Raw genomic sequence first — 25,372 nt, 5'->3', positions numbered from 1 at the left:
AATGTACACTGGTGCACTTTGACCTGTGGTGTAATATGTTCTATTGATCTGCTGCTTTATGTGATTAAATCAGAGACTCAGACTGGCCGAGATGCATTTGTGGTTCATATATTTCCAGGATTTTCGCCAACAGTCTCATTTCCCAAAACACCATGAGCTCTTTCACTGATCAGGCCCCTCTCTTTTGGGGATCACCATGGTAACCAAACTGGCAAGACTTGACCTAAGTTATTACAACACACACACATACAGTACACTCACAATGCACAAGCACACACACACACACACACACACACACACACACACACACACACACACACACACTGCTGCTAGAGTTCCCCAGCAGAATTGGGCGATTGACCCCCCGCCCCCCTTCCCATGGCCTCGGGGCCTCACTGGTCAGAACTGAACAGTAATCGAAGCAGACACACAGGTCGAACTTTATTATCAAGCACTCGATACCAGCTGCAGCTGAGCGGCCACAAGGGCCACCAAGAGAAGCCACACTGACACCCGGGAGGACCAGAACCAGCACAGGGACCAGCCGGCTGCCAAACCCAGAACGTGACCCTGCGATGGTCCCTGTGGGTCGGGAGGAGCTCTAACTTAACTTTCCTTTTGGGATATTTAATGGAGGATTCAACAGGCTTTTGGTTGCATGGCAGAGGACTGAAGCGGACGAGGTGAAAAGTAACGTGGAACTCTCTCAGGTAGCGTGAGAAACTTCTACATTCATATAATTTATTATAGAAAAGCTACAAAACAAAAAACGGCAGGATTTACTTTGAATCTGAAGAGACGACTTCCTCAAAGGGAATGTGTGATGTGCTGGCTGTTGTGACTGGAATGCTCTTTAGCCCAAAACACTCACCCAGTTTCAAAGTATTGTGCCTAGCTCACCTGCTTTTCATGTCACAGCAGGAGTGGGCATAGGATTTGTTTGATCAGTGCTTATTTACTGCAGACAGAAGCGGCCGCCTCTTCAATCTGTTATCAGAATCACTATCAGTCCAAACAAAAGTCCAAAATGAGTGTCAGCACTGAATTTCCAACGAGTCTATATCATAGCTTATATATGAATAATTCAGCCTCACATATTTGGATGAAACTTCTGTCTATGGAGGGCATCAAAGGGGCATAAATGATGCATCACATGAACTGGTTGCTGGACAATTGCGTTTCAACATTTGATTCATTCGAATAGATTGAAAAACATAGATGAAAACAGAACTTCTCTCGCCGAGCCCATTGAGTCGGGATGAAAGGGTGCAGGAAAACAAGAAAATCTGCCTTTTGTATCTTCACACCATGGCTGATGATTCACTCCATCTAGCAGATTCAGACGAGCAATACAACCGTAGAGCTCAGCGGGAGTCTGTTGTTGGAAAGCTCGCCTGTGTCTTAACATAAGCAGTGTTACTACAGCGTTGGTGGAGAGGAAGTGTGTTTTCTTTCAGGAAATCTATCTATAATTTTGTGGAGTTGACTGGGGCCTGTGCTGAAAGGATCAATACTGGCGATAGAACAAATAGTGGGCCAATCAATATTTGCAAACAAGAACAACTGGGAGGGTCAAGAGGGAGGCGGGAGTTCTTGAGAGGATTTTAGACTCTTATGAATATTCCGGCTAACTGAGTTTCTATGTATAACCTCCTTGTTTGATGATGTCTTATAATTAAAAAAACGTTACCATGTTTCCTTCACTTTCATTCTGGACACATCGTTCACAGCTCAACCCGGCGTGACTCATCTGGACCTGAACATCCTTGACCATTACAGGCGGTGAGGACCCGCTGCTTTGTCTGTAGTGGTCCCAACATGGGCAAGACTGGGCGGAGCACCGTGGACGTAAACTCCCCAGCAGAGGTCAAACAGGCGGTTCCCTCTGAGGACCAGGACCACGTGGTGCCCCCTGGAGGCAAGAACAAGGAGGAGCCGCCTGAGAGAGGCAGCTGGAAGGGGAAGTTTGATTTCCTGTTGTCGTGTGTGGGATATGCTATTGGTTTGGGAAACGTGTGGAGGTTCCCTTACCTGTGTGGGAAGAACGGTGGAGGTAAGAGGATCGGAGCCATGATCTATAAAGTTGAAAATACAGCAACAAAAATGAAGCATCTAGTTTCATGCTGTGTTATTATTGATGTTATTTGTGTCATTACTACATTATATTTTTAGTTATATTATGTTAGATTTACCTGTAAAGTATGTTTTAGTCTGTATTTGAGTGAACTGGCCCTTTAAGAATCAGATAGCGGCACTGAAACATGATTTGATATTGGAAAATACCCAATATTATTTATTTCTTGTGGCAAAATCTCAAAATGTTTTTTGTCTGTAAATTTAATATAAATCAGAGGAATCACAAATGTCAGTGTGTCTATCTGCAGTCTAAGTGTTATAATACATTATGGCTACTGTCCTTGTCTGTTTAATTATTGTTTATCATATCTTACTTACATTTGGATGTGCTCTGTGTGGCATCAGGAGCATTTCTGATCCCGTACTTCTTGACCCTGGTGTTTGCTGGGATACCCCTCTTCTTCCTGGAGACGTCTCTGGGCCAGTTCACGTCTGTGGGAGGTCTGGGCGTGTGGAGGCTCATGCCTATGATGAAAGGTATGATGTGTGGGTACAAACGAGGGAAATGAGTTTTTCACCCACCACAGTCTGTTAATAATGCAGCCGTACTGATTTTTCCAGGGTGACTGAACCTCCATTCAGCTCTAGCTGGGTACCGGGTTCTCGATCATGGCTGCAGTCCTGCTCAATACTACTTTTCTGCTTGACTTTTAACTCATTACTTCCCCTTGACAGATAGCCACTGCTGTGATGTAGAAGCACTAACGTAAGAAAAGGGGATATTGAAGTTTTGTTGACAACGATCGACTGCTGCTGCTGTTCGGTGGAGGCAATTATTACCAGCGCCTCTCAGTTCAAAAGAGTGGAGCAAATGTTATCGCCTGCCAGCACAAAGAGCCAAAACGATAGCGGGTTTGCTGCCGTGCCAGCTGATACTCAAAGGCAAAGAGCAGGCTTACACTACAAATGGAGAGGATGAGGAGGGGTGATCATCCAAACATAATCAGAGCCCAGTGTCCTCATCTCCTCTGGTCATTTCAATTACTTGCCAATAACATTACCAAAATCCTCCATCTGGGTAAAATTATCAGTTATCATAAGTCTTAATAGTGCTTCTATATTGAGTGACTTCATATGTTGTGATGGCACTGTGAGCCATCAGCTGATACGCTTCCTCTTCCTCCCACAGGTGTCGGCATGGCAGCGACGATCCTGTCCTTCTGGCTCAACATCTACTACATCATCATCATTGCCTGGGCGCTCTACTACCTGTTCAACTCCTTTGGTTCGGTATGACGCTGTAACTAATGACTCATCTGGCATTTCTGAAGAGTTGGTGGGCTTTTATGTGTGGGGATTGATCTGATAATGCCGGAGGGTTTCCATTCGTTTGTGTGATCTCTTTTTCTGTAGCACATAAGCAGTATCAGGCTTCATATCTGAGAAGTAGTGGCCTTATTTTCCTACATCTCACAGACGCAGAGTGAAAAAACTCCACCTCACATCACGTTTCCCTCACTGTCTCTGCGTGACAGTCTGGCTCTAAGACGCCTGTTGAGAGAAGTTGAAAGCTTTTGCAGACGTCATGCATCAGGCTGTTATGATGGGAAAATGGAGGATTGAGCTGCAGGGATCATAACACTTCAACAAAATGTTGTGTTAACTGATTTTTTAATCTAATGCCCAAGATCACGACTGGTTCATTAAAGGTCGTCTTCACTGTTCATTGGCTTGCAAATCACCTTGTCGTGTCCTCTTAAGGGTTTTTGTGGTGCAGGTTTTGAGGACAATTCGGCCGCCTGTGGAGAATCCTTTCAATTCAAATGTGACAACTCTCTATTTTCTGTGTGTGTGTGTGTGTGTGTGTGTGTAGGAGTTGCCATGGCAGAGCTGTGATAATGAGTGGAACACAGACAGATGCTTTTCAAACTACAGCCTGACAGACACCACCAACCTGACGAGCGCCGTCACTGAGTTCTGGGAGTAAGCAGTTAGTGACATGTGTGATGTCTGTTTCTTCTCTACAAAATACGCACAGGTGCCATTTGCACTGTGTCTGAATTTTGTTGTTTGTGTGCGTGTGTGTCCAGGCGTAACATGCATCAGCTCAGCAGTGGTCTGGAGGAGCCAGGAGAGATACGCTGGCCCCTGGTGGGCACTCTGGCTCTGGCCTGGGTCCTTGTTTACTTCTCAATCTGGAAAGGCGTGGAGTGGACGGGGAAGGTCAGATAATGCTCTTCCTCTCTCATACATCTCTCCTACTCCTACTCCTCCTCCTCCTCCTCTCCTTCTCTGATGTCTCCAAATTAGACTTCCTAAGGTTTTTCTTCATCATTCTGGGTGTTTTCATGAAATTAACCATGAAATTCTGACCATTAGGCCCCTCCCCTTACTTTATTTAGCTCATGCAGTGACTTCTGATGTGCGTTGACGTCAAAAGGTGCTCCGCGTGAGTGATGGTTAATCAGCAAACCTTTGTGTTGATTAGACTTCATGTATAATGCCGACAGCATTTTCCTAATTGGCTGTTTGTTTACGGCCGTTTGTATTGATCTCAAAGTTCCTCCGTGATAGTTTGATAGGCAGAGAGAGTCACCTATTGATTGCTGATTAGGCCCCTCCCCCTCCTGTTTTTGTGCCTTTCCCTGTTTGACTGTTCCTGGAAGGGAAATGTGTAGTGCTGGTTCTCAAACTGTGGCATACGTAGTCAAAGTGATACTTAAAGCGCTCTCTCTGTCCCTCTCTCTCCTTTTCTCTCTTTCTCTCTTTCTCTCTCTCTCCCTCTGTCTCCCTCTCTCTCTCTCTCTCACCCCCCCCAGGTGGTCTATTTCTCCGCCACCTATCCGTACTTTATGCTCTTCATCTTGTTCTGCCGCGGCGTCACTCTGCCGGGCGCAATTGACGGCATCCGCTTCTACATCACCCCCGACTTCAACAAGCTTATCACCTCAGAGGTGCACGGTTCGCACATGTACACAAAACACACACGCATACACACACACACACACACACACACACACACATTTCATGCGTATTTGTCGTCCTGCAGGTGTGGCTGGACGCAGCGACACAAATCTTCTTCTCCTACGGCCTGGGCCTGGGCTCGCTCATTGCTTTGGGAAGCTACAACAATTACCACAACGATGTGTACAAGTACGAGACAACATTTGTCTTCTCAAACACAACATCATACAGCATCGGTGGACGTTCTCATGTCTGTGCTCTGCCCCTCAGGGACGCCATTATCGTGTGCTGCATCAACTCCTGCACCAGCATGTTCGCCGGAGTCGTCATCTTCTCCATTGTCGGCTTTATGTCTTTCATCACCAAGAAACCGGTGAAGGAATTGGCAGCGTCGGGTAAATGTCTATATTGGATATTTATCCTTTGCTTCCTCAGACTAATTGACGTCCCGTCAGCTTGTTTTGATTTTTAGAGGGCAAGGATGTAACGTGATGGATAAATGTGTGTGTTTGTGTGCAATCTCCAGGTCCAGGTTTGGCGTTCCTGGCTTACCCACAGGCCGTCACCCAGCTGCCCATGTCCTCCCTGTGGGCCGTCCTCTTCTTCTCCATGCTCATGATGCTGGGCCTGGACAGTCAGGTACAAACAACACTCAGCTCAAAGGTCAACAATTACAAATATACATGTGTAATGTCGTATGTAAGGCCTGTGTGTGTGTGTGTGTGTGTCCAGTTCTGCACAGTGGAAGGCTTCATCACGGCTCTGATGGATGAGTATCCCATGTTACTGAGGAAGAGGAAGAAGCTGTTCATCCTCGCCGTCTGCTTCATCTCCTTCATCATTGGCTTCTCCAATGTCACACAGGTGCTGTTGTACGAGTCTTATGTGTACTAAACATGGGAGGAAGGAAGAGAGAGAGAGAGAGAGAGAGAGAGAGTGTTGATATTTATATTATTAGTGTATGAATATTTACATTTATGCTTGTCTGTGTGTGTGTGTTTGTGTGTGCTGAAATCAGGGTGGTCTGTACGTGTTTAAGCTGTTCGATTACTACTCTGCCAGTGGGATGTGCCTCCTCTTCCTCGTCTTCTTCGAAACCATTTCCATATCTTGGTTTTATGGTAGGAGATTGATTCTATATTACACGTGCTTACACTCAAATGTGTGTGTCCCCGTCTAAATCACACCAAATACCACAGAGGAGGAGATGATTTGTAAAAAAAAAAAAGGCTTTATTGCAACTTTATTGTGCTTCAAGTCAGCAAATGAATGGAGTTTGCTGTACAGCTCATCCAACAGGAAATTATATCCATCTCCAGTCTGCTTTCACCTCGTCGTGCTTTGTTCTCACATGTATTATCTCTCTTTGTGTGTGTGTGTGTGTGTGTGTGTGTGTGTGTGTGTGTGTGTGTGTGTGTGTGTATGTGTGCGCGTGTGTGTGTGCACGCGTGTGTGTGACCGTCTGTATGCTGCAGGAGCTGAAAGGTTTTATAAGAACATCGAGGACATGATCGGCTATCGGCCGTGCGGCTGGTGGAAGCTTTGTTGGATGTTCTTCACTCCGCTAATCTGCCTGGTGGGCCGAAGCAGCAAATGGGGAATGAAGATACTCAGAAGGGCTTTATGTTCATTTTTCGTTTACTGAAACATATGATGTGGACATGGAATGTTCATGTTTGGTGCATTGATATATATGATAAAACATGCATAAAGCCCTTTGGATGCCTCTGTTTACATCAACCTCTGTTCCTTTATTGGCTAATTTCTCCCTTTTATTATTACATTACGGACATCAACAGGCATTATGTGGAATTTTGTTAATCAATATGTGTAAACAGTTGCATGGATGAAGATGAATAATTTCATAAATCTGCCGTTCCTTCTAGCTGCTTATCGAAACATCGCTATACTGTGCCTCTAGTGGCCTAAATCTCCATAGTTTCCAGTCCCTCCACTCTTCATCATGGCTGTAACCTCTGCTTCCTCCTCCCCGTTTTGGAGCTCTGTGTAATGGATTTGGCACTCAGGCAATCGCTGTCCTCCACATAAATCACTCCCTATTACATGCAGCCTTCAAGTTACAACAGGTGCCAATAGGTAGAGGATTGATGTCACCACTTGCCCTCTGGGAAATCATCACTACGTCTTTATCTCGCAGTTACTGTTGCGATAAAGTGTAGATAAAAGCTTTATGAATGGAAAATGTCATGTTGGCAGTTTCCTGCCAAAAATTACTAAAGGCTGATTCATTTTGGAGTCTTTCATTGACTAACTGGTCAGAGATTAAACGCTGTTGTGTGTTTGTTTTATTTTGCAGGGTGTGTTTACCTTCAGCGCCATCGAGATGACCCCTCTGAAATTGGGGAATTATGTGTATCCGTTATGGGGCCAGGCGACGGGCTGGCTCATGGCTTTGTCCTCCATGATACTGATTCCCGGTTACGTCATCTACATGTTCTGTACCACCAAGGGCAGCGTCAAGCAGGTAGAACCCCAACCACAGTACAGTATACACACAGTGTCCTCTAGAGCAGATGTTAGCCGGGTACTCAAACACATGATGCATTATTTACACTCCATTATGGAGTATATTTATTTTACTGCTGCTGTGTTGAAGTCTGAACTTGAGATATCTCCTTTAATGATCAGCGTTGGCGTAAGATGACAACAGCCCAAGAGGTGGAGAGGCCATCCCAGCTTGAAGAATTCACACACACAGATGGTGTGGGTGAGGCTTCCGTCTAGCCAGAAATAATTTCCTCTCTATTTCCCCCCCTGGGTTTGGTCAACGCTGGAATCTGAAATCTGAATGTTACTGAAATGAATTGTACTGTTTAGTTTTTTTCCTTCAGTGCTGAAAAATAATTTGAATAAACGGCGGAAGGATCAATTTAGACGCAACTCTGATCAGCATCAAACCTGTGTATATTCCAGTTCCATATGTCATGTGATGGTGTGAATATCTTTCCTTCTTTTTTCAAATGATCTTCCCTGACTGTACACATGGACACAGCTATTAGGATTCCACTTCATTGCAGTTAAGTGTATACAAGCTGTTTGAACATGCATGTAAGTACATTACTGTGCATCTCAAATGAAGCACAAATAATGTTAAAAACTGCTAAAACAAAATAAAATAAAGACAATTTGTAACTTATAGTGTGGATGTCTTCAGTATACATAAAATGTGCTAATATTTGTGAGAGTACTTCCAAGTAATGTGTAAATATTCTTGCGTCAAAATAGTTGAAGTATGATGTGTTTTCTTGCATCATTTAGTGGTTCTCAATCTTGCTCCTGGAGCCCCGTATGGTTTCCAAAAAGAATGAAAATGAGGCCGATATGGTGAATAGACTTAAATAATCTTTAATAGCATGTTGATATACTGCAAAGACAGGTAGAGAGGGATTCAAAGCCGGATGGTTGAGATGAAAGTGGCTTTTGCTCAGTTTCCACCTGTTTATCCTTTTTTTCATTATTATGAGCAAACAGTGTTAAAGACTCAGACAAGAGGAGATCCACGTCACTCATGAAGCGATGACACTGGCATGGCGAAGCCCTTTTGTCCGTTTCAGTTGAGCGACTACCGCCTCCAAAATGCTACATTTCTTTTCTATCAAAACGTAAACCAGGGACCTCATATTCTTATTTTTTGCGCACACACACACACGCACACGCACACGCACACATGCACACACACACACACACACACACACACACACACACACACACACACACACACACACACACACACACACACACACACACACACACACACACACAGCATTGAAATCGCCAAAACAATTGTCAGACATGTCAACCTGCAATGTAACCATCCACTGGACCGGACTGTAGTGAGGTTTAAGGAAGAGGCACCATATCTATGTGGAGACCTCTGTTGGTTGCTTCACGCGCTGCCTGTTCTTCAGCCTCCTCTGATGGTCCAAAGACACACAGATTGGCTGAGCTGTGAAGTGTAAATTGCCCACATGTGTGAATGTAAGTGACTGTGAAGTGTTTCTCCTACTTGGATGCTCCTGAGTCCAGCTTGCAAGAGACAGAACAGATCTGCTTGGTCAGACGCAAGCAGAGAGACTCCACCAGAAGGTAAGACACATATTGAGACTATAACAAATGGAGAGAATGGATGGGTGGGCCTACAGTCCAATGTTTGGTTTTAGGTTTGAAGTTTGCTACCAGAATGAGTTTAGTGTCTCCACATACACCAACTGTGGAGCCATAAACAAAGCGGAGGGAGGATAGCTCCAAAAACAGTGTCTTCTACATGTGGACAGACAGAGCGTACGTCCTTATCTATCTCACCGGCTTTTGCAATCGTGAATTCACCTTTTATAATTCCTTCTCTCAGTCTTTTATAGAATAACATAAAAATACTCATCTCTGTTTGCCGTTACTGCATCAATGGCTTCAATCATGCATAAAAAACTCAAGACTTTTGGGTTTCACAGTTCATCAGGCGTCCAATACATAAATCGATGCCATGCATGAGAAAAGAATCATATTTTTTATGTTGATTTAAACAAATAAATAGAAAGTCCTTAGTTATTATATTATATTATGAAACCCATAATACTTTTTGTATTTTATGCTTGAATTTATTCCGTAGTCTTCATTGAAATTGCTCTCAATTTATTGTGAAAGTATTTGTTCATCCTTCTGTGATGAATTAATAAAAAAGCAATTAGGATGAAGAATGATGAGTGAGATCACACACAGAAAGACACACGTACACACACACGCACACACACACACACACACACACACATACCGACCATCAATGCTAGAAACTCACAACAGATTTTTTGTTTCCATTGGCGGTGAATCGGAAGCGAAAAAGGGCAGAAAAGATGAGATAGAAGCTCCCAAGAGCGTGATTACGAATCAACAAATGGGGCCAATGGGGGTCAGATAGGAGCAGGGGTCACCATGCGTCCTTTAGTTTAAAAGATGGACACATTCAGACTGAGGCAATGGCTGACCTACTGCGGAATGAAGGACACGTGGCGGAGTGGCGGCGGCGTGTGGAAGGGGCTAAAGGTAGCTTGCTTGTCCTTTCCGATACGGCGTGAATGCGGTATTTACAATCTGCAATGCATCCTGTTGTCCCATTCTTATTTAAAGCGAGCGAAAACAAACGGTACCATTAATGCCAGCGTTTGCGATACGAGCCGTGTGCGTCTCTGAGCTGGCGATGGAGTATTATGCACCTGTAGCCTTTTTGAAAATGTCAGATTAAAAGGTTAGGAAAAGGGGAAAAACAGGGAGCACGAGGATCTCGGGGATGTACACACAAGAGACTTATATAGATGTTCTGTGTGGGTGTAGGGTTCACCAAAGAATGTCTCACAAAGGTGGAGGTGGTGGAAATCGAGATAACAGATATAAATCGTGGCAATAAATGGCGAAATGGCGTTCTCCTGAAAAACGAAGATGCACTTCATAGTCTTGGCCAGTGGGGGGGTGCAGGTGACATCGGTGTTATGCAGAGAAAAGTCCCAAGAGCAACTTCAACATCTCAAACGTGTGAATTGGACAGTATTGAACGGTTAGCGTGGCTAGAATTCCCATGAACACACAGACATGAATGGATGACAAAGACGAACAAAGATCAACAAGAGCTATATCTCCGCCCGTGGTGACTTTTTGGTTTGGCAGCAAGACAGAGTGTGTGTGCTTCCTGATGACGGAGGCGGCAACAGAGGAGCAGATGACAAACACATTATGGGAGGATGTTGTCTGTTCTCTGGGAGCGGAGAGGAGAGGAAAAGGCTCTCTATCACATAAATAACTCTGCAACAGCGCAAACAGGAGTTGTTGTTCTTCTTTTATGAAATATCACAGTTTTTGTTATTATTTTTTAGGCCCCTTGAGGGAGAAGCGCGAAAGGACTATTTTCTGAAAGCAAAACAGTGCTTCTTCTTCTTTTTTTTTTCCTTCTAGCCCTAGCGTTTAATCGAGTGCAAAGGAGTTTTTATTGGAGGCTTTTGCATTTTGGCACAAGTGTCAACTATGCACACATACAGCACAGGAGGCGTGAGGTTCGGGATGGTAAAAGCGACACAAGCGGTTCCAGGTGCGAGATGTCCATCCGTGGTCGGGATTCTTATCCGAAATGCGGAGGGAGCGCATCCAGAACCTAAACATGTGTGAGTTTTCTCTAGCAAGAGTTAAAACTGACAAAAAAGTTATAGAAATTTGTTAAAACTACGTAATATTTCAAAATACGTGTGGAGTCAAGTAAAATTTTTAAATATGCACTTATTTCTTCGTAGCTCTTTTAAAATCTTTTTTCTTTTAACTTGTTTTTCTTAAATATATGCATATAGATGTGACTTCATTTTTTTTATTATAGCTCTGTCATCTGTATGTATATATGTACAGTATGTACTGTTAAATAGGTAGAGGGGGGGGGGCTTGTGTGGTGTTGAGTGTGTGCGTGTGTGTGTGTGTGTGTTTCAGGGGGAGGTTGCTAAATCATTTTATTTACACCATGCTCCGAGAGCCGCTTGGGGTCCGGTGTAGACTGAGGCGGGGGTCAGGGGGGATATACTGGTGGGGGTGGTTGTAAGGCGGGGGTGGGGGAGGCAGCGGGGGCTGGTGGCCGTCCGGCGTGCGGACGGGCGTGGACATGGCTGACTGGCTGAGCTGGTGGTGGCTGTGGTGGTGGTGCTGGTGGTGGTGTGTGGGCGTCTGACTGAGGAAGGCCTCCACGCGTCCGTGGCCGCTGTTGTCCAGCATGATGACCTTGACGATCTGCTGACACTGGATGAGTGTCTCGGGCCGCAGATCAGCCATGCTGATGGCGGACTGCTGGTGCGGCTGGAGGTGGAGGTGGTGGACAGGGGTGCTCGCCGCCGACTGCAGCTGCGGGTGCTGGGGTGGAAGCGTCGGCCCCTGCTGGAAGAGCAGCTCTCCCCGGTGATTATGAAGGGCCACGCTCTCGGGACTCTGAGCCGGGCTGCTGAGCTGGTACGTCTGAAGCCTGTTGTGAATTGACACCTAGTTTAGAAAACAGCCAGAGAACAGCATCAAATGTTATAAAACTGGTTCCTCCTCTACAATCCGTCAAGCCCTCTTTTTTCTTTTTTGGGGGGGGGGAGGTGGTGAATGCACGGCACACACACACACAGGGCATGCGTGGGGGCTTAGGTGTTGAGGGACGGTGGAGGCGGAAAATTAGTGCGACTACTACACTCCCCTCCCTCCACCCTGATGGGGAACATATTAGTGTGTGATTGGGTTCAGGAGGACAGTGGTGGGGGACAGGGATAAGACACTTGGTGCTGCTGGACAGGAGGGGTCTGGTGGTTCCAAAGGGGACACTGAGGGCCCCTGTGTCTCCTTTCCAAACCACTGCCTGGCACTATGGGGACAGCGAACACTAGGAGAATTGGGAATTAGGGGGGAACCAGAACAGAGACAAAGGTCATACGAAGAAGAGGGAGAGGTGGAAGAAGAGGAGGAGAGGAGGTGAGCAGACTGACATCCACAGACGTCCACAGGCAACACTCATCAGAATGCAAACCTCCATATGCCACAGTCTGCTCTCTAAAGACAGGTCTCAAAGTGTTACTGCTCAAAATGCTCCCCTGATGTAAGCCTCTTTACTAACACATAACACCAGTTTTCAAACATTCAAGTCCACATCCCTACATGATTTAGGCTGAGGGTGGATTCCTCTGGACCCAAGCTCATTTCTCTTGAGTGTTTGGTATGCTTGGTGAAGGGTAGAGACCAAACAAAATGTGAACACTAGCGATTTGTCACAGAAGCGACTGATGGACTGAACAAAAGTCACATTAACTTTGCAGCATGAAAACAGTATTTATCAGACATATCAGACTAGCGGCGCGTTGGGTTTAGCTTTGTGATGTGAATGTGCTGAATCATGCTGCTGTGTTTAACTGGACTACACTTGACACAGATATAATGCTGTGTGTGTAACCAAACACACATTCATGACTGAGATGTTTGAGCAAACAAACCTGGGTCCAGATCCAGCTCCAGTGTGAATACACCCAAATACACCCAATTTCATAAATATTTGTTTAAAGTTCCAAGTAAAGGTTTTATTACTAACCAAAGAACATTTAAAGGCTGATAAGAACGTTTAACAAACAGACAAAGCTAAAGCTAACTCTGCCCTACTGTTGCCTGCTAACATAAATATTCATCATTTCACAACAACAATCCAACCCTGAGTCATGCAAACGGCTAACAAGTCAAAGACAGAAGCTGCGACCTATTTTAAGACTCCTAAACACCAAAGCAGTCGTGATTGTTGTCTGAATTCCTCAGTGTTGGTTTGGTTTAAGAAATGTTTTAATATATCAGAATTGTATGTGATGTAAGGCTGGAGGAGATGCGAGTCAGACTGAGAGAGGATTACTGAGCTTTGCTGACTTTCAAGTTGTATTTTTATTATATAAAAATGTTAGATTTGCTCTACAGACGAGTCCAGCATTGGTTTAAAAAGTGATTTGCCGTTCATCAACAAGCTGCCACATTTGATTGTTTGGTCGATAAGAATTAATCAAGAACCACGTACGCAAAGTGAAAGCCTTTAAGGCGGAATTTTAAGGATAAAGGATGGACAAAAGAGGCCAAAAAGATCTGAGGAGTTTGCTCACAGGGACAAAAGAGATTACAAAATACTTCTGAGCACAAAAAGCCTTTAGAGTGGCAACATTTGGCAAATGAGAAACGATTATTGACTAAAGAAATATCATTGATTTGCAACTAAGTCTCAAGCAGCATTTAAGCCAAGTCAGATGGCACAGTTTGTACTTCCACTGCAGTGTTTTAAATATGATGCCAAACTTCAAGCAGGCTACCTGACAGTGATTTAGACCCTCTCTGGGTGCATAAATAACAGAATTTTGCATCGAAACATTAAAAGTAGCCTGATAAATCTAACAATATGGTCCAATAATATATAGCCTGACCACCTGGTGGCTCGTTTGTGGGATTGATTGCAGCTGTGGGAGGCTGCAAGTTTAAAAGACTTGATTGGATCAGCTGCCTGCCTTTGTGGAGAAAGCATGGCTGTGTGTTTGTTTATTTGTTTGCTTGCTGCTGTTTTTTCAAGATTAACACTGAAATCACTATCAAAACAATTACTCATGTTTTCTCTCTCGACTCTTCAGATTAATCACACCGCCTCAGATTTTTTCGAATCCAATCCTTCTTCTGTTTTCCGCCCACGCTCTGGCTGTGGCGAGTCGCACGTCTCTGCTGGCGTCTCCCGGTGTGAGACAAACGCGTTTGGACAGCTTGTGGCTCCCCGCCTCACGCTGACATTTAGGCTGTGTGGCAGGAGCGAAGAGGGGCTACACAAAGGCCAGCACAAAGATGCTAGAAAGATGAATTCATCTACATACTGGGTTGATTAATGCTATACCACCAAATATAACACTATGGGATGAATGAAACTGAGCACCCTCTTTCTACTTAAAATGTCTTACACATTCTTCTTCTACTTCATTATAATGCATTATGGATGCACGCCGCATACGTTTCTGAAAATGGTGCTTCAGAATTGTTCTTATATTAATCAGCGAAAGGTCGTGCAATGCCTCGAGGGTGGCGGCCACAAAGCCCCCTGGGTACCGTGGTTCAGTTTGTTCTCAAATGTTTCCTGAGGAGATCTCGCAAGGAATGAGACAATCAAATGTTGCATGTTGCTTCTGTGCTGGATCGCTTATCTCCAAACGTGCACATACACTCGACCTTCAGGCCCGAGAGGAATCATTTCTGCTTGGGCTTGTAAAAACTAATTACACTTTCCTTTTTTAAGGCTTATATATTTAATTACCGATATGAATTTGTTCATTTTCACCAAAGTGCCAACCTTAACTGTTGCAAGAGGAAGGAAAGTCTCACAGCACTCCTGCATTACTCTGTCCCTAATAATACGACCTGTTTCTGGCCTCAGTGGGGTTCATCCTACCTTTTTGACGATGCCATGCTGCACTGAAACACACTTGACTTACCTGTTCGGGTCGCGGCCCTATCGCTAAGCACTTACCTCCACTGCATTGTGTCCACTTCTGTCATCTACCTCCTGGTTTCCTATCGGGAGGGAAAAGAACGGAGGAAAAGGAGACAAACGGGGCAGGAAAACGTGTTTGTTATAGCAACACTCTCCTCTATTAGAGATGAATGGCTAAACCTGAATCCAATGAATTAATAATGATTGTGAATTGTGCTATTTTAAATTTTTTTTTATTGTGACATTTTTGCCTAATAGAGGAACAAGTTCATTTCAAGAGCACACTAATGCAATTTGGGACAAAATCTGTGCAATGGGTTTTAAAATCAAATCGTGAGAGCGCACCACACACGTACACACACACACACACACACACTCAAACACACACACACACACACCTGATGGGGAGCCCTGTTTGCTGCGTATGTCAAGCTGCGTGCCGTTGCTCTTTACCGAGTGTGTCTTGGCTCCCTGCTGCTTCTCCAGCTCCCCTACAGAGGACAGAAGACAAGAGATGAAGGCTGTAATCATGAGAGGGAGGTAAACAGACAGAAGGGGAACGGTGGGGACGGATGAGATCAACAGCGTTATGAAGGAACATCGCCCCAACCAGGATAATTCTCCCGTCTTTCACTGAGCACTCACTCACTCACTCACTCACTCACTCACTCACAGACACACACACACACATTTCCCCTCCCACACTGCCTCTCTAAGCTCACTACTCTCCATCGCTCTAATTAAACTTCACACTTGATGGTAATTACATGTCATTTCCAATCACGATGACTAAATGTTGTTTTTGTCTTCACGCTGCACTGCATTCTAATTCTAATGCACCAGGTGAGACCTTAAGTGTGCCAACGACATCATCAGTCTTTGCATGGGAGTGAATGTATCATTAACTGATGTCACAAATGCATACAAGGCTTCAGAATCACTGCATAAGGGCTGTGTGTGTGTGTGTGTGTGTGTGTGTGTGTGTGTGTGTGTGTGTGTGTGTGTGTGTGTGTGTGTGTGTGTGTGTGTGATAAAGTGTAAGTACTTTTTCTGTGCCAGTGTGTGTGTGTGTATCATCAAGACAGGTCTACACAGTGTGTCGTGTTGGCTTCTCTCAATGCAGACAGATGCTCTCTTTGATGCGCCCTGACACAAACCAGGCTCCAGGTACTCGCTAGCTTTTGAGTATGTGTGCAAAGTATGTGTGTGTGTGTGTAAGTTGCCACACACCCCCCCCCCCACACACACACACACACTTACCTAAACAATACGAATGCCAAGCTGCTTTCTAGGGAACGCCACTAGTTTAGTTCCATTTTCTATTTTCCTGCAGTGAGTTTTGGCTGCAGTGCACCAAAGGGAACAAATGCAACAATCAGTCGACACGAGCGGGGTTCTGATTCTATGAGATGCAGCACAAAATGACTTCTGACTCACTAGCTAAAGACGTATTGATTCTCGCACACTGTACGCAAGAACCAGGCGTTGACTCCCACCGGCCAAGATGTGAGATTATTGATTTGGTCTGAGGCGTAATAGGATCTTGACCTTGTGACCATTGCTCTTGGGAGAATCGCCAAGAGAGAGATACGTTCAGCTACACATGCACGTATTGGCAAGACAGCTGGGGACAAAACGTTTCTTAAAATGATAATGGTGAAGAGTGTATAAGGAGACACTTACACACCAATCCCAGGACTTACATTCTATGCGTATTTGCTCCATCTCTGACACCTCGGCGATGGATTCTTTTAGGTCCTCCACAAACTTCAGCAGCTCCTCTGCACTCTGGGCGCAGAAGTTGAGCACCTGCTTCTTGTCTGAGCCAAAGGGCGAGAGAATGGTGATGCCGTGAGGGTAAACTGAGGAAAGAGAAACAAGACAAAACAAGTCAGTGTCTGTATTATGCTGTTGTCTGCTTTTCATATCTAATCCATTAACTCCTCTATATTCTTTGGAACAGAGCAGATATATTCTGTATACAACGCAGTTCAATCTGCACAATGCAAAGTGAAATTCTATTCTGCTTTTGTGGACATTTTTTCAAAGGAATCAATTGAGCAAAGTGTGTTTCTTTCTACAAAATTGAACAAGGAAACAAAAAACCTTAGACAGATGCACAATGTGCAGTGCTTTGAAACAAGAATATTCAACCAATTCTGCTCAAATTGCATGATTACGAACATAATAAGTACAAATACAATGGCAGTATATTCTTCCTATTCATCATATATTGAATTTGTGTTATATATTTTTGGAAAAATCACGTATCCTCCACTGGTGAACATGATTATCTTACAAATTCTATGGTAACCTGGCTTGTTTGGTATATTTTGCTTTGGAGTAAAGAGCCACAAACTTTAGTGTTGCTTTTCTTACTTTACAGTTTCAGGTGTTCCAGAGTGCATTTCCCCCAGAGTGCAGGGAAGCATTTCCTCATAATAAACTTTTGATCACTTGGAGGTGAGCGCAGGCATTGTGTGAATAACATTTTTCACATTTGAGAGATGAGATTGATTTCCCACAAAACATCCCAGATGGATTCTGTGCGGGAATAAGCCGAGTCAGCACTGTGCCGCGTTGTCATTCATCTCTGCGGCTCATAAAGCTCACGAGCCTCTCGGTTCCTTTTTTTGCAAGGTCCTTTTTTTTTTTTTGTTCTTGCGACCAGTGTGTGTCGCATACAGCATTCTGGGGCTCCCTGACAAATCGAGCCAGATGACATTTTTTATATTATATTACATTAGCAAGGACGTTACAAAGTTGATATCTGCAACTTATATCCCAACTGCACTCTGTCTCCTTCCCCCTCTTCTATGCTTCTATTCCTCTTATGTGGAATGAATTTCCACCAACACCCACATATCCCTTCGTGTGCTGTATAGTGTTTGCTGCTGGTAATGAAAAATATATGCGTATTAATAATGAACCATCCTAATTCAATATTAAACAGTTATTTATCCCCATATCAATTCAGTATTCCACATGACGGCACTGAAAAGAACAGCATCATAACAAGGCCATTACTCTCATTTGCTTAGCAACACCACACCAAACCTAAAGGGAAACAGTCTGATAGTCTGACTTTGAGTGATTATATATTGTTCAGTCTGTGGTGAAGTCTTGGTGACTTACATTCGTTTTCATACAGGTGAAACTGCATTCCCAGCAGGCCCATGGCTTTGCAGAACGTGTAGGCTGCAGAGCTCTTCTTCTTTGGACACAGCTTTAAGATCTGAGGGCGAGAATGTTCCAATCACATGAAAATATAGACCTTAACCTTCAGAGGGGGCTAATAGCATTACAGATTATGTGCCAGTACTCCAAGTTTGTCTGAAAAACAAACCCTTGGCAAGCTAGTGTGGATGTATTTATGGCGTAATGGCAGTTATTCATTGAGCGACCTTCCAGATAAAGAAGGATGAGGGAAATCAACTTTGCAATGCAACTGCAGGGTATTAATCCAGAAAAACTACATTATATAACATTGGCACTGTCACTTATACTATGTAGTTAAATATTAAAAAGACTTTCAGTTCAGCTGTCGGGGAAAAATGTCTGGGTATGTTGTATTGTTAAATGTGGGTGCAGCCATTTAACCTCCATTACATTAAAGCTTCAGCAGAAAGAGAAAATATACATTTGTTGGCGAAAGATCAGGATCATAATTACGAGCATAGTTAAATGCTTTGGATAGATGATCCCCATGTGGCTCATAATGAGCATATTAAATACCCAACATTAAAACTTGGATTAATTTCCCATTTTACACGACCGTGGGCCAAATTAACAACTTTGGTGGAAGGAAACTTTATTACTGGCCCTCCGAGGGCTCTGGAGGGGCCCCGGTTCTTCTCATGCGTGCACTGCACTGCTGCATTTGCTTCTATGTATTATTAAAAGAGTTGGCCGGAGAGTTCTGAGCTTATGAAACAACATAAAAGAGGGGCAGCCTTGAGAAAAGGCTCATCGCTGAAGATGGCAATGGTGCATTGCAGCTGTCGCGACAGCATAAGGAGCTTTAGAGCTGGAGTGTGTGCCACAGAAAGAGCCATTTCAGGAGAAATGTGTCCCATTTTCAATGGTGTTGAGCTCTTATGATGATGATGAAAGTGAAGAGGTGCAGAGTTTACTTACCACAATAAGATCATTGAAGAGGAAGACTTCTCTTTGATGGGCCGCTTGTTTCTGGGCCTTGTTGACGTCGGTCACTTCAAACAGTCGACTGCAGCACACCAGTCGTCTGTGAGGGACGGAAAGAACCTGCAGACGGACGGAAACATTGATTATCCCGACCTTTGATAAACAACATTAAAGATTTTGTAGGTGTGACCACTTTGAGATGGTGTCAGGGATGAAAACACCTTCATAAAGAACAGTGAACGGTTATATTGTCGAATCTAATCTGAGCTTCTGTAAACATTATTCACAGCACGGTGAGACAAATTACTGACCTGAATATAAAACCTACAGGGATTATTAAGTCTCGCAATCATAATTAGGGCGGCGGATGAGGTCGTCTGAGGTCGTGGCAAAGATTAATCGTGCGGCGCTCTGATATCTGAAGCATCTTTAAAGGGCTATAACAGTTTGACATTGTAACTTAAAGGTTTATTCCGTCTTCTATCTGCCCTCCTCTCTCCTTTGTGCCCCCGTTTACGCTGCAAAAAGGCCTCGTGCTTTTCAGGAACGTGATCAAACGCCTCTCCCATCCATCACCACAGAAAGCTCAGGCTGGGCTTCATCTCCTCGCTGTGATGAAACACATTTATTCCTTTTTTTTCTCTCTTCTCTCTGTTGGGTTTCCTCTCACTGTGTTTTTGCCTGATTTCATTCCCTCTGCTTGCTGCTGGATGATTTGCACTGCTGAGTACACTCATCACTGCAGGCTACAGCACACACACACACACACGCACACGCACACGCACACACACGCACGCACACACACACACACACACACACACACACACACACACACACACACACACACACAGACACACACACACACATACAAGCACATGCACACACACACGCACACGTACACGTACACGCACACGCACACGCACACGCACACACACACACACACACTGCTGCCCAGCTCCCGACTGCTCGTCTGCATACTCATTAAACTAATGTCATGAACACGTACCACAACCAAATCCTCTCCTGAAGGTTCCGTTAAAGAAAGATGAATTCTGGCCGAGATTATTTTGAAATTCAATCAGAACCATTGTTGCTTTAGTGAGACAGAGTGAAAAAGAGGTTCTAAACCCATAACACAGCTATTTCTAATACCGAGAAGAAACAATCAGTCTGAGCTTCAGTTTCTTTTTAACCCATACGAAGAATCACTGTCACAACAAATTATCAGCGTGTTGCCGATGACAACAGCCTCTGTCAAGCCGCCGCCGCTCTTCCATCACATACAGACACTTAGAGGCACAGGCTAAAACAAAACTGACAGCGCCGATCCATTCACGTAGCGCCACCACGTCGTCCAATGTCAGTCTGAAGGTTAACAGGATGTAACACAGATTGGGATTCAAAAAAGGTAAATTTGAGTGAGATCTTTGATTCATCGAATAGTTAATTGACATCACTGACAGACATATTAGCGTAAGAACCCTCAAATGTCGGTTATACATTAAAATAAACTTAATTAGAGATAAACAACTCGTAAATTGTGGTCTGTTGTGTCTCTGTGATGCCAAATATAAATAACTTCAACTTTTGTTCCTGTTTGGACTCTAAGTACGCTACAATTTAGACGTTAAGGGAATATAAATGGCTACTTAGCACTTCAAAACAAACAATTCTGACACCCTTGAATTATTAACGAAACATGACTAAAATGCATCAAGTGTGCAATTCTGAATGAAGAAATGAACAAAAGCTCTAGTAAAATGAGAAAAAAAATATAATAATATAATTGTATATTCTGTTTGTTCTGCTTATCTTTGCAAACCAGCAGCTACACTCTTGAAGACAGAATTCAATAATTGGCGGTTGAATCCGTCTCCACGTGGCGCTCATGTGCGTCGGCCGCGTCTCTTTACCTTAAACGGTTAAAAAGTCGGATGATGGTGGTGGAGGGCGAATCTATGTGAAGTAACGACCCCGAGGTAAAGATGGTAGGGCTGATGAGACTGTTAATGGCTAATGAACGTGCTTCAGTGACTCGTTCATGGCCAGGTGGTCGCCATGGCGCCCTGGATAATGACTCAATGACTTCGCATTAAGTTTACTGAAGTGTGTGTGTGTGTGTGTGTGTGTTTGTGTGTGTGTGTACTCACTGTTTTCATGCCGACGATGGACTGCTCCACCTTGGAGACGTAGGTGACATGGTCCTCATTGGAGCGCAGTTCCCTCTGTTGTATCCGCTCGTAGATGCCGACCACCATGTCTCTGGGAATGTCTGCACCGTCATCCACACCTGACACACACACACACACACACACACACACACACACACACACACACACACACACACACACACACACACACACACATACGCAGAACAGGGTTGTCTTTTACTGAAATTGGCTGATATAGGCTGAGTCATTTAACAGTATAGTGCAAATGTAGCGTTTGTCCCACTACAAATCTCTCTCTCTCTCTCTCTCTCTCTCTCTCTCTCGCTTTCTCTCTCTCTCTTTAAATCCATCCGTGCTGTCACTTTATGTCTTTTATCGTCTCCATTAAGTGATGACAGAAGGTGCTGTGAATGGAGGTTAATTGTGGAGTGAAAGGTTAACACCCCTGCTTTTGTAAGATTTCCTGTCTGGAACATATTGCAGCTAGGAGGTTGTGACATTTCACTGGCGGGACGGAGCGCCATGGCGTCTGGAAGCTGCCCTCCAGACGCAAACCAGCATTATATGCTCCCAGCTGCTCCAGCGGCGCGCTACACTGACTTTTCAATGGGGTGGGATGTGTTCGCAGAAAACGGAGTTGGCACCGGTAATGGCAAAGCATCCTGGGATACGCTCAAGGATGGCAGTGTATTATTGGAGTCGGAGCTCCAGAGTAGAGGAAGGCAGCCTGATCCATGGTGGTTGCGTCACCTTTGTTCGGCCTTGAGAATGACTGTGTTTTTATTGAGATGCATTTTCGACGGGTATTCATCCGCTATTGGTTTTGCGGCGCGTAATTGCATTTCACCTCAGCCAATTAGCTGAGTGAACCGCCACACTGTTATTGTTACGAGGGAGGAGGGAGCATATAAACAAGAAAGGGAGGATAAATAACCCGCCGGCGTGATATTGTGACTGAGACGAGGAGGACTGTGGAGAGAGAGAGAGAGAGAGCGAGGGGGGGGAGAGGGAGAGAAAAAGTCAAAACCCAGCAGAAGACGGATCCTGAAGCCAACAGAGAGTGGCACATTCTAATTTGCATAAGATGCCGAAATTGATTTTCTAACTTAATTTAATTGCGGTGGAAGAGTCTGGATGAATCTATTATAGCTGCTCGGCATCGACCTCGCTGCTTTGCAAGCGAGCATCTGCAGCGTCCGAATGTGACAGACGAGAATTACAGGAGCGTTACAGCCGTGTGTGTGTGCGCTTGTGTGCGTGCATTTGTGTGTGTGTCTGTGTGCATGTGTAATTTATGCCGGGAAGGTTAAACGAATGCAGCACAGGACAGACGAATTGCACAGTCATCTGCTAAAGGTGTGCTGGACCCCATTTGGAGGTTAGTGCTTTGCTCAAGGGCAGCTTCATTTGGGTCGGGTGGAGGTGGATATTTAGGAAGGAGATACGATTTCAAGTGTAGATTTTTCAAGGTAATTACAGAGCTCCAATCACAAAAAAGGAAGGAAAGGTGTGATCAGTAATATTAGCAAGGTCGCAAAATCAATGATTGTTTATAGGAGCCAGTAGGGGGCGACAGCCAGCAACAGGCAACTTATTTCCTTGCATAAATTGACATATTTCCATGAAAATTAAGATTTTTGGGGTTGTGAATGAGATGATTTGATGTGGAAAAATGTTTGCCTTTCTCATAGGGTTTCAACACACACACCAGACCCACACACAGACCCACCCACACACACACACAAAGCTGCATCTCTTACCCCGGAGATTGCGTATGAAGTCCTCCAGCAGCATCTTTCGGTCCGGCTTGATGTTGGGGCTGTACATGTCGGTGTTGAGCAGAATGATGGCAAAAGCCAGGATGAAGATGGTGTCCGGGTTATGGAACTGCTGCACCACATCAGGGTTGCACATGCAGTAACGTTGGCTGTTGGTATGAGAGAGAGAGAGAGAGAGAGAGAGAGAGAGAGAGAGAGAGAGAGAGAGAGGTGAAGTCGAGGGTAAACAGGGCAGAAATCAAAGAACGAGGCAGGGGAGAGGAAGAAGAAAAGAAAAGAGGATGTGAGGAGTGTTGGGGTTTGGAACCCAGAGACGGAGGAGACGGTGTGGTTTGAAGCAGATATGGGTCATGAATGAGGACAAAGACAGAAGGAAAAGAGAAGGAGGACCGGTAAGACCTGGAGTTTAGAGAAGTAAAGTCTAGATGAGGAAGAAAGGGAGTGAGGGAAAGAGAGGATAAGCGGGGGGGAGGGAGAGAGGGCTGTGGAGATGTTTACGTAGGAGCTTTGATAATCACTGGGCTCTTCACATCTCAGTGTCTCAACTCGAGCATCAACACCAATCAGTAATTATGCCCTCGTGGAGTGACGCCTAATGCAGCACCACGCAGAGAAAATGCCTCACAACTCATCTCCATTTCTCGCCAAGCGCCATTTCACTAATCAGCAGAATATAATCCAGCCAGAGGAAGATGATGTCATACCAAACCAGACTGATCTTGACACCATATGGGACGAAATCCAAAACCTTCCGTTTTCTAAAAAGCTGGTTTTCTCCAATGGCTCGTGAACAATTGATGACATTGATGTGTGTTCAGATGGTGGCGGGAGGTGATCAAGCATACGAACAAGCTGCTGTAATGATTTCCTGGCATCTGTGTTTAATCAGAGATGGAGCCATAAGTGGAGTGAGAGTGTGTGAGTGTGTGTGTGTGTGTGTGTGGCCTCGGCGTGTTGCCGGATTTGACCCTACTCGCCCTAGCGTGGTCGTTTTTCGTATTTCAGCGAGGAAAAGGCTCATCCCTGTGTTGGTTTGCACACTGACGCAGCAGAAAGTGAAGCTGCTGGCTGCTTTTCACCACCCCCCCCCCTCTCTCTTACAGCTGCTCAAATCCCTGTCGCTGACTCCTGAGATCCCACCCCCCCTCTCCGTCTCTGTGAGTTCGGAGGCATATCAAAGCCCCAGGAGCGTGAGCAGGCGAGGCAGCCACAGAGTCGCAGTTATGCAACGCTGGTTATTTATAAACCTTTTTTCCTTCCTTCCCTTCCCCCGGTTTGTGTCTCCTCCCCCGTTCTCTCCATCTTCCCCCCCGCCCTCCAGATAACACACACACACAGTGTCAGCCCGATGTCCGAGAATCGTACCCAGCCAGCCTCTCTGCCCTCCCAACCACGACAATGCCGCCGTTTTTCTACCCATTGGGCACCTTGACAACTGTGACAGGTGGTTGTTACTCTTGAGGGGCCAGGAACACACACACACACACACACACACACACACACACACACACAGACACACACACAGACACAGCTGCACCACAAATTGTCTCCCTGTCACAAACTGCAGCCAGAAATTACACGCTGCCCGGCTATTCAGACGGGCCAACGTTTACGTGTAGCCAAGTAGAGAAGAAGAACAGCAAGAGGAAGAGGAGGGGAGGGTCTCAGCGGGGAGAAGAGAGTCATTCGTACTTATGACCATAGACGTGCTGGCTTTGGCTGCCATTTAAACGTGTGTGTGTGTCTCTGTGTATATCCTTGTCCTGGCCCATTCTACCTGCCACAGAACCTAAATAAAACATTTGATTAAAATGTTCCTAGACCTGAATACATTTCTGGTGAGGTCACAGTGGCGGCGACTGAACGGAAGGAGCAAGCCATAAACAAATGTTTGAAAGTCTGGCAGGCTGGTTTATGGACTTTTACATCATAAAAGTTTACTGATGTTCTCCCCTGGTCTGGTGGGGCTGCGTCTCTGTACCTGAAGGCCTCGATAAGCCGCTCCACCTTCTGTGCCTCCCCCTGGACACGGATGTGAGCCTGGAACTTCCTCAGCGCCTCGTCCAGCTCCATGCCCGAGAAGTCCATCTCGTCCACCACGCAGCTGGAGGGGGGGACATAGGGGGACATGGAGAGAGTGAGGAAGAGGAAGGACGAGGCAAGTGGAGGGTGAAAGGAAAGATGGGGAAATAGACAATATCTCATAATGGGGTCATAATGGAGGCAGA

The 25,372-nt window shown here is 45.0% G+C and overlaps 2 protein-coding genes across 2 annotated transcripts in view; one reads left to right on the top strand and one right to left on the bottom strand.

The window, feature by feature from the left end:
• Nucleotides 1-1,818: 1,818 nt before the first annotated feature.
• LOC143007494 (sodium- and chloride-dependent GABA transporter 1-like) lies at nucleotides 1,819-7,785 on the top strand. Its single transcript, XM_076158869.1, has 14 exons — nucleotides 1,819-2,053; nucleotides 2,482-2,613; nucleotides 3,266-3,366; nucleotides 3,950-4,059; nucleotides 4,167-4,299; nucleotides 4,896-5,030; nucleotides 5,126-5,229; nucleotides 5,311-5,435; nucleotides 5,567-5,679; nucleotides 5,773-5,904; nucleotides 6,059-6,161; nucleotides 6,516-6,616; nucleotides 7,358-7,525; nucleotides 7,690-7,785. Exons 1-14 carry the CDS (start codon nucleotides 1,819-1,821, stop codon nucleotides 7,783-7,785), a joined length of 1,788 nt encoding a protein of 595 aa, XP_076014984.1.
• Nucleotides 7,786-11,544: 3,759 nt separating this feature from the next.
• The window catches only part of LOC143007558 (IQ motif and SEC7 domain-containing protein 3-like), a gene marked incomplete at its 5' end in the record, with an annotated part of 51,876 nt that continues 38,048 nt past the window's right edge, over nucleotides 11,545-25,372 (bottom strand). Inside the window, 9 exon segments of the mRNA XM_076158956.1 lie at nucleotides 11,545-12,060; nucleotides 15,089-15,132; nucleotides 15,451-15,543; nucleotides 16,756-16,914; nucleotides 18,188-18,287; nucleotides 19,190-19,315; nucleotides 21,346-21,485; nucleotides 23,127-23,293; nucleotides 25,126-25,248. Coding sequence (XP_076015071.1) covers nucleotides 11,545-12,060; nucleotides 15,089-15,132; nucleotides 15,451-15,543; nucleotides 16,756-16,914; nucleotides 18,188-18,287; nucleotides 19,190-19,315; nucleotides 21,346-21,485; nucleotides 23,127-23,293; nucleotides 25,126-25,248 — 1,468 coding nt within the window.

Source organism: Genypterus blacodes, unplaced genomic scaffold (genome assembly GCF_046128005.1).
Source record: "Genypterus blacodes isolate CSIRO-AG114 ecotype Tasmania unplaced genomic scaffold, CSIRO-AGI_Gbla_v1 ptg000090l_1, whole genome shotgun sequence".
Lineage (NCBI taxonomy): Eukaryota > Metazoa > Chordata > Actinopteri > Ophidiiformes > Ophidiidae > Genypterus > Genypterus blacodes.
Note: the sequence above shows the minus strand (reverse complement) of the source record. Positions and strands in the feature narration are given on the sequence as shown.

Excerpts from the sequence above, each read along its gene's own strand:
- LOC143007494 (XM_076158869.1), top strand. The coding sequence starts at position 1,819 with ATGGGCAAGACTGGGCGGAGCACCGTGGACGTAAACTCCCCAGCAGAG. Across the intron at positions 3,367-3,949 it reads TGTTCAACTCCTTTGGTTCG|GAGTTGCCATGGCAGAGCTG; the intron begins GTATGACGCTGT and ends GTGTGTGTGTAG. Across the intron at positions 7,526-7,689 it reads CCAAGGGCAGCGTCAAGCAG|CGTTGGCGTAAGATGACAAC; the intron begins GTAGAACCCCAA and ends TTTAATGATCAG.